We start from the raw sequence: 9,670 nt of genomic DNA, 5'->3' as shown, positions 1-9,670 counted from the left end.
TACCGGGCAAAAAATCTCGAAAATTTTGAATTCAAACGCTCAGAGTGTAGTTAAATAAAGGCCATCTCTTCTATTTTAACGAAAGTGGTCGTGGCCTAGTGCAACGCCAGCCTTTCCTCAACAGCATGTTGTGGGTTCGAATCTTGACACACGCTTTTTAATTTCTTTTTAATATGCAAAAGTTAAAAAAAGATAGAAATTTGTTGGACTGGACAGGTGTCGAACTCGTGACCTTTTAGCAACGGGGAGTTCGGCTTGAATAGCCACTACGCCAGGAGTAGATAAGTGATAACTTTGGGAGTTAAACCTTTATCTATATCGATTTCAAAAATATTTGAATTCAAAATTTAATTTCAAATTTCGTTTGAATTTTTTCCGGTGTTTCGTGGTTACCATGGTAACCGCAAATTCCGGTGCCCCTCGAGAAAAAATGTCCACTTGGGATCCAAAACCTTGACCGGGACGTCGAGGACTACGACCTCAGGCTGTCTGCCGCCACGAGCCAGCGGTCCGGGAGCTAACGGAAAGAGTCTACGTGCCACTCAAAGGTAACACCTCGAACCAATTTATATCAAAAAAGATCGATGCTGAAGGGGTCACTCATCTCCAATATGCGGATGACACTATCATTATGGTAGACCTAAATGATTCCTGCATCGCTCACCTCAAGTTTATTCTTCTGTGATTCAAGGCACTGTCGGGTCTCAAAATTAACTTCTCTAAAAGTGAGGTCATAGTTACTGGTGTGGATAATATCGAGGCCTTAAGGGTGGCCCACCTCCTCAATTGTAAGCTGGGACCTTTCCTGTTTAAATATCTGGGCCTCCCTATCTCCCCTGATATGCTTTATGAGAATGAATTTGCTCCTGCCGTGGCTAAAGTGGGCAATAGGGTCCTCCTTTGGCGAGATAGATACAATACTAATGCTGGGAAAGTGGCGCTGATCAACGCTTGCTTATCCTCCTTACCAATGTTTTTCATATGCTTCTATCTGCTCTCGGTTGGCACGCACACATGCTTTCATAAGCATAGAGGTGTTTTCTACTAGAATGTGGCAGACAATAGGCGCAAATACAGATTTGTCAGGTGGAAACTTATGTGTAGACCAAAAAACCTTTGGGGGTTGGGCATTATTAACACTACCATCATGAATAAATGCCTACTGATTACATGGTGGTGAAAAATTATGACAACAGGAGTTGGATCCTTATGGTTCTCTATCCTTCAAGCTATGTACTTCCCTCTTTCTATCCCGTTGTTTGCTTCTGCGCACGGAGGCTCACAATTCTGAAAGGATTTGGTCAAAGTTAGGCCTTTGTTTTTGGCCCATGTTAAGTTTGTTGTCGGGGACGGCTCCTCTGTTTGCTTCTGGCTTGATTGGTGGTGTGGAGACTCACCTCTGTCTGTGAGTTTTCCCACACTCTTTTCCTATTGTCCCAACCCAAACATCTCAATCGCCGAGCTCTCGGCTAATAATTGGGACTTGGTCTTTTTGTCATTCCCTATCTCATGTAGATTTTGAAGATTGGCAAAGACTTACTGTTTTCTTCCCTACGCTCTTGGAGAACGTGGACTCGGTGGTCTAGCCCCATACCTCTTTAGTTCATTTTTCGGTTAAGTATTTATATTCAAAGCTTGTTGGCGGATCTCCCACCAACAGATTTAATCTGGTTTGGCGGGCTCGTATTCCCCCAAAGGTGAAGATCTTCATGTGGCAAGCTTTTCGAGGGCGTTTGCCCGCGGCGGACCAGGTCCATAAGAGGAATGGCCCGGGATCGGATTTCTGCGCCCACTACGGTGCTTTGGAGGACACGAATCATATTTTTTTCCACTGTGTTTTGGCCAAGTTGGTCTGGAGATGTGTTAGATCCTGGCTCCAGGTCTCATGGGACCCCTCATCCTTCTCTAAGATTCGGGCCCTTGCTAATTCTTTGACTGGCGTTTCTAAAAGGGTCTTCTGGGTTGGCCTTGGAGCTATGTGCTGGCCTTTATGGACGACTAGGAATAAAATTTACCATCGACCATGTTTTCCCTGCTAAGCCCGCCGATTGCTTATTTAAATCATGTATGTTCCTGTAGCATTGGAGATCATTGACTAAGACGGAGGACTGGGATGCTCTTGATCTCCTGATATCTAAAGTGTGGGCCTCGGCGTCTTCCCTAGCCAGACAGGAGCATGTTGCTTAGTTGCTTTGGCGTTGACTAGTTGCTGGCTATGTCATTCTTAGTTCCTCCGGCCTGTGTGCCGTACGTGTGCTGGCCTGGGAGCCATGTATCTTTCCTTTAAACTTCGGGTGAGCCCGCGTTTGGGGCAACATTTCATCTGTCTGTTTCGTTGGTTGTTAGTGTTCGAACTCTGTCTGGTGTCTTTATCTATAAAGTCGCGCGCATGCCTTTTATCTAAAATCTCCACGGGAGATCCTGATTATGCACTTAGTCATACATTGTACTGTTGTTGAGCAGATTGAGTGGTACGTGTGGCCTTGTAAGTCGGGACTTCCGCCCCTTTGAGATGAATTCTCAATAATCCCGCGATGAGGGATATTTTACATCGGGACTCACGACGATGAGGTCCAACTCCTCTCTCTCTCTCTCTCATTCTCTCTCTCTCTCTCTCTTTATATATATATATATATATATAGGAAAATGGGTTGATGAAGATAACTCCAACGGTGTTGATGAAGATAGCTCCAACGGTGAATTCCTAGTCTGACAAGGTATCAAAAATAGCTCTAGATTAGATTGTTGTGGAACATGGGTTGGTGACGGTGAAAAAATTGCTCAATAAATCTTTTTGGAGGTTTCGAGAGATTATAAAGGCATAGTATCGAAACTTGATGAACATGGCCGAAGAGAAACATGTGGGTTGTTGTGGCCGCGGGCAACAACGACGCCTTGTGGGCTTCGTCTCCTCCCTGGAGGCATTGTCATGGCCATGTCCATCCCCTGATCAGGCACCGGGGGAAACCTTAGGCTCGGTTTGCCGGGCCATGCAGCGTTGGCGCCATGGCGTCGTCCTCTCCTTGGAGATGCTGCTTGGGTGCTCAGGTGTCTTCCGGAGGAGTAGCTGGTGTGGGTTGCCTCTTTTGCCTCGGCGGCGAGGCTTGGGGCGCCGTGTTGTCATGTGTTGGTTGGTGTTGTGAGCATGGGCATCCGGGATGCAATGCACTCCATCTTCGGCGCTTATTTGTGATGTCTTCCCCGAGTCAGGCTAGCTCCTTCTGTCCACTTGTCGATCTCCTAGGTGCTAAGAGTGTAGGGTGCGTTGATCTAGTTTGGTTTGGAGTTTTTGCATGCTCCAATTGAGAAACAATAAAAAAATCCGTTTCTCAAAACTCAATGTGATTTTTACAACTCTTTGCCTCGAAACATTGCCTTAATTTATTTAAAAAATAATAAAATATTGACTTATTATAAATTTTCGAGCAACTTGGCAAACCTTTGTTTTTTTAGCAACTTACAGTAAACTTACTAGTATTTGTTTCATTGTTTGTACTGTTATTACATACGTATGTTTGCAGACGAGAGCTGCTTGACGAACGGACACCTGAGTAGAACGGTCATCGACTGGATCCCGGGCATGCCGCGGATCAGGCTCGGAGACACCTCCAGCTTCGTCTGCACGACCGACCCGGACGATTTTGGCCTCCGTTTCAACATCGTGGAGGCCAACGGCTGCACCAAGGCCGGCGCGCTCATCCTCAACACCTTCGACGACCTAGAAGCCGACGTCCTCGCCGCTCTCCGCGCCGAATACCCGCGCATCTACACTGTCGGTCCCCTAGGCCCCCTCCTCAACCACCACCTAAGGCCAAGGGACGACGACGCCTCCGGCTCCGCCAGCGGCCTGGGCCTGTGGAAGCAGGACAACGAGTGCCCCGCGTGGTTGGGCACGCAACAACCGGGCTCCATCGTGTACGCCAACTTTGGCAGCCTTACGGTCCTCTCCACCGACCAGCTCGCCGAGTTCGCGTGGGGCCTCGCCGCCAGTGGCCAACCGTTTCTCTGGTCCATCTGGGACAACCTCGTCGCGGCGACTGCAGGGCGGTGCTTCCTGACCACGTGGTGCCCGCAGGATCAGGTGCTAGGGCACCCGGCCGTGGGGTGCTTCCTGACGCATAACGGGTGGAACTCGACCTGCGAGAGCGTGGCTGCCGGAGTGCTGATGGTGTGCTGGTCGGGGTTCGTCGACCAGTACACCAACTGCAAGTACGCCTGCGAGGTGTGGGGTGTGGGCGTCCGGCTTGACGACGAGGTGAGGAGGGAGCAGGTGGCTAGCCACGTCAGGCATGCGATGAAGGCGGAGGACATGTGGGGGAGCACGGCTGGGTGGAAGGTCAACGCGGAGGAGGCCGCGGCGCCCGGCGGGGTGTCCTGGGAGAATCTGCGGAGCATGGTCAAAGAGCTCGGCTCTGTCAATACTGAAGCTTGAGGAGTTTGACTGATCGATCAGGATCTTTTATCGGGGTCAGTCCGGCTCCGTCTGCAACTGCATCGGTGATGCCAATAAAGTATTCCCTGTAAGCCACTCCTCGTACCCTATTCACTTACTTGGTAACTTGGTAGTATTATGAGTATGGCTGGTTTCCGAGCAGGACAGGACAGAGAGAGCGGTTGGATGGATGGATGGAAACGATCTTATGGAGACGCGCTCGCGTGCACTGAAACGAGCGAGTCGATGGATGGCACGCTTCCTTCCCTTGCATTCCCTTTTCTTCTTCTTCTTCTCTTCTAAGGCCCTGTTTGGTCCTAGGATTTTTTTTAGTCCTAAGTCCCTAAAAAGTCTCTATCTTTTTGGTTACTGAGACTTATAAGTCCCTATAAGACCATATTATAATTATAAGTCCATATAAGTCCCTCCTTGAGAGTCTTATTTCATAAGTCCCAACTGCCAACTTTAAGTCCCTATAAGTCCCTCCTATTTAGTTTAGATGGGACTTATAGGGACTTTTTTAAGTCCCTAAGCCAATAAGTCCCTGGAAACAAACACCCTTTAATTCTCTTCTCCGTTGCGAGCGAGCGCAAACTCCACATCTCCTCTTTCTTTAATTTTCCCCACGACCCCAACCTCTCCTACTTCCCACGCCGGCGCTGGCGACGGCGAGGAGACCTCAATCGCCTGCCGTAGCCTCACGCTGCCATCCGCGCGCGAGTCCTCAAGCCTCACGGTCCCGGACCACCACCCAATCGACCGACCAACACGGCCGCCGTCGATTCAGACTCGAATTCCGAGCCCGAGCCAGGCAGCAACCTTTCTCCCATTCTGCGCGTCGCCGTCTCCCACTTGAAGCACGACCGTCGCCGTTGCCCGACCTTTCAGAAATCCACCTGCCGCGGAGGGAGCCTAGCTAGTAGCTACCTTCCCCGGTTCCGGCCATGGTGATTTCGGTCGACGGAGCCCGTACCCCAAAAGCCACCGCCAGAGCTCCCATCCCAACCTCTCCCTCCGGGGGCCGTACATACCACGCCGTGGCCGTGCACGTCCATGCATGCATGTGCATGTGCTCCATCGGCGCCCAAGACGTACGGCGGCGACAATCGTTCTCCCAACTGCACATGTCTACGCCGGCGATGGTGCCAGCCGCGCGCACCTAGTGCACGCTACTATGATGTGATCGGCGACCAAAACGGCGCCATATGGATCGTCGCCGCCCTGATTATTAATTTCACTCAACCAACAGCCAAGGAATCGTTGGTCGTCTTCCCTGCCTCCGGCATGGCTCCGCCGTGGCCGCGGCCCCATCTCCTCCTCCTCCTCCTCATTCGGAAGGAATCTACATGCCATCGGCGGCTCCACCTCCAGCCGGACCTCCCTCCCCGCCGTTCCGCACCCTCCCGGACCACCACGTCCGCCGTCGACTCCGGCCGGTTCGAATTCCGAGCAAAGCAGCAACCTTTTCTCCCATTCCGCGCGCCGACATGACATGAAGCTGCCCGGTGATCGACCACGGCCACGGTCTACTCACTCCTCGACAGGGTCAAACTCTCAGAGTTCTCGACTCACAAATCCACCCGCTGCGGAGGTTCCCCAGTTCCGGCCATGGCGATTTGGTTGCCACCGTCGGACGCCTCCGGTGCTCCTCCGTCGTTCGTTCGACTCGACCTCCGAGTTCGGTGAACGGAGCACGTACCCAAAAGCCACCGCGCGCAAGAACTCCCAACCTCTCCCTCCGGTCGGGGGACCGTACATACCCCGCCGTGCACGTCCATGCATGCATATGATGCATGCGCTCCATCGGCGGCGAGAATCGCGATCGATGTAAACCAACCTGCAGATCGAGCCTGGCTAAGGAATTGTCGGTGTGCCCGTACGTCTTTCCCGCGTCCGGACGGCGGCATGAACTAATGGCTCCTCCGTGGCACCATCTCCTCCCCGGCGGCCCTCTGATGAATCGTATCGTACATCAGCGATCCATCTCCAAATCTAATAATCTAATCAAACCTACAGCTACAGTAGCACACACATGCACACGCGCCCGAGAGAGAGATACGGGATTTCTATTCTTCTACTGTATTAAAAAGTCTATTTTGTACTTCCTCGGTTTCTTTTTAAAGTTTGACTAGTTTTGTAGGAAAATATATCAACATTCGCACTATAAAATCAATATTATTATATGCATGATGAATTCATTTTCATAACATATAACTTTAGAATAATAGATGTTGATATTTTTTTGCTATAAAGTTAGTCAAACTTTACAAAATTTGACTTTGACCAAAACTTATATGCAAACTAAAGAGAAACAGAGGGAATACTGTATTGTATATAGGATCGGAAGCCGTATGTTTGTCGCGAGATTCGTGTATATATATGTGTGTTTTGCTACTTGCCCGTTAGTGCTAACTACTCCCTCCGCCCGGAAATACTTGTCATCAAAATGGATAAAAGGGGATGTATCTAGATGTATTTTAGTTTTAAATACATCTATTTTTGTCAATTTTGATGACAAGTTTTTTCGTACGGAGGAAGTATATACTCGTATAAGTTGATTCGAATTTGGATGGTAATCATAGCTAGCGGCTTACTACTCCCGGTCGTCCCCCGCTGCGTTTGCTACTTGATTCCCACGATCTACAATCCCCAAGCTGACGCCAGCGAATGAGAGGAAGGAAGTTGATGCTACGGCCAGGTGCAGGGTGGAGGCGTCTTGGCCCTCACCTCCCGTGAAGTTCTAAAAAACTGAAAGTTTAAGAGTTCAAACTGTTGAAAGTTGAGGTTTCAGATTTTTCAACATTCTTAAAGTTTGAAAGTCTAAAAAGTACTCCCAAAAAAAGATCCCGAGAGTTTGACATTTCCAACTGAATTTTTGTTAAGTTGCCACAAGCATTTTTTGAAGTGTACGCATGGATTTTTGAAACATGTCAAAAGGGACAAAATCCAGAACTGGAAAGTGTGATCATGCGTGACTTTCCAAAAATGGAAAGGTCGACGTGTCGATGGCGCACCTCATGCGCTAGATAGCCCAGTACATCTACCAGTCTCGAGCACTAGAATGATAGTGGTTGCAGATTTAGGGAATATGACTTTGCCAAGTTGCTCTAGAGTTTCCTTTCTTTCTAAAGGTCCCTTCAAAACCATTATAAAGGCTCGAGTTTTAAGGAATCTCCTAGAGTTTCTCCCATGTATCACCGAGTACATCCATTTGGGTTGGGAGAGAGAGAGAGAACGACGTGGCCTTCATTGTGAAATGAGTTGGAAATGATAGAGCCCCTAGGATTCCATGATCACACAACTTGTTGAGGTATGTATACTCCTTTTCCCCGAAATAACATTTTTGTTATCCTACTGAAAAAGCAACTAAAAAACTATTCCAATGATCACTAGTATTATTAATTCTTCCCAGAATTAACAAAGACGTCACAATGAGGAATTTGAGTTCCTAAGCTACAAGCAAGTTGTGTGGTTCCTAAGCTACAAAACCGAGTGTCGGATTTCAGATAAAGCGAACCGACCAACAGATTTGTTGTACCGCCCCTCTCCTCTGCCATACGGTTGGCAGCGAGGTCCTAGGTGTATGAGAGAAGGAGACGGGGCTACATGAGGGGGCGACAACCTACGCGCAATGATGGAGGGACTCAGAATAAAAACTAAGACTAGCCACAATGCATAGTAACATACACTAGTAACATAAGTGTGGTAACATACAAAGCTTCATTTATTAGGTTATAGACTCATATTGCATTGGGACATGTGATGTTACAGCAACTAGCTAAGTTACTAGTACTACATCTCTCCTCATTAACTCATTGCCACATAAGCAAATTTGCTGAGTTGGACTCGATGTTACTACCGAAGTTACTCCCACTGTGGCTAGTCTAAGAGACCGCACTGAGTGCGGCCCACCACACCGGCTCAGGCGGGGGAGGGGGTGGCGTGTACGGAAGTGCAGCCGGGCTGGCGGGCGGGGAGAAGGGGCATGCGTGCAAGCTTGTGCCCCTGTCTTAGTGTATCAGGTTGATAATCGACATGCATGCATCCATTGTTCTGGAAAAACAAAGCATATGTTGGTTTTCGTTTGATCGACATGGAAAATTGAAGCCATGCGTGCATGCACTCGTACGTACTACCTCTTGATATGTTTTCCCACCGTGTGTTTCCCGCCTGAACGTTTCCCACCAAATTTCTCGCACCATGTGTTTTCCGCCTGATATGCGTCGCTTGAAAGCCACCCGCCCAAATACTCGCATCATGGACCATGAAGCCTTACTTCGGCTTTAGTTGACGAGTGGCTTGCTTGGAACCATGAGAGCTTGCTTGGAGTCTTGTTGACTTCCTTAACTTGTGTTGACTGGCATTGACTTTTGTTAACCATTCATGTGATGTGCCATATAGGATATGGGCGGGACCTTGAGTAGGAGAGTTATTGCTATAACACTATCTGTCGATCTTTTTTTTTGCGATGGACACTATTTAACTACTCGAGCAACCTAGCTAGCCTTGGACGACAACGGCAATAGGACGGATGAAGTCCAGCAACTTAGCGTCGAAGGGCCACGGCCCCTGTTTGACGAACGGACACCTGAGTAGGACGCTCATCGATTGGATCAGGCTCGGAGACATGCATGTCCAGCTTCGTCCGCTCAACCGACTCGAACGATTTTGGCCTCGTTTTCAGCATGGTGGAGGCCAACGGGCTCATCCTCGAACACCTTGGACGACCTAGCTAGAAGCCAACGTCCTCGCCACCCTACGCGTGCATCTACACCGTGTGTCCCTTCGGCTCCCTCAACCAATTCCCACCTCCCTACCCGGCTCATTTATTGCTCCCGTTCTCTCCTCAAACAGCGGGCCGTCTGTGTTCCGTCGGATGTGGATAAACGGTTGAGATCTTAGTGAAGACGGACATGGATCCGTGGCACGTCTGGATTGACCAATGAGAGGGAGCCAGCGACCACCGGAATCATCTCCCCACTCACCCACCCACCGACGTTTCTCCCCCGACCTCTCCGCGTCCACCACATCGCCGCCGCCGCCGCTCTCTCCCGCATCGCCGCCGCCCTCCCCTCCCCTCCCCTTATCCGAGGAGAAGAGAAGAGAAGAGAAGCGAAGGCGAGGGGGAGATGGAGCGAGCGACCAGGTCAGCGGCGCTCCCTCCCAGATCCGCCAGCGCCGTCGTCAAGGACGGTGGTTGGCTCCCTCCCCGCAACATGTTGCCGGAGGCCACCTTGC

The 9,670-nt window shown here is 49.8% G+C and overlaps 1 protein-coding gene across 1 annotated transcript in view; it reads left to right on the top strand.

The window, feature by feature from the left end:
- Positions 1-9,670, top strand: part of LOC119305214 (7-deoxyloganetin glucosyltransferase-like) — a 38,069-nt gene that overhangs the window by 459 nt on the left and 27,940 nt on the right. The window contains exon 2 of the mRNA XM_037581795.1: positions 3,065-3,072. Within this exon, the coding sequence (XP_037437692.1) occupies positions 3,065-3,072 (8 nt within the window). The remainder of the gene's footprint in view (positions 1-3,064; positions 3,073-9,670) is intronic.

Source organism: Triticum dicoccoides, chromosome 5B (genome assembly GCF_002162155.2).
Source record: "Triticum dicoccoides isolate Atlit2015 ecotype Zavitan chromosome 5B, WEW_v2.0, whole genome shotgun sequence".
NCBI classification, from domain to species: Eukaryota; Viridiplantae; Streptophyta; class Magnoliopsida; order Poales; family Poaceae; genus Triticum; species Triticum dicoccoides.
The sequence above is the reverse complement of the archived record's forward strand: the minus strand, read 5'-3'. Positions and strand labels throughout refer to the sequence as shown.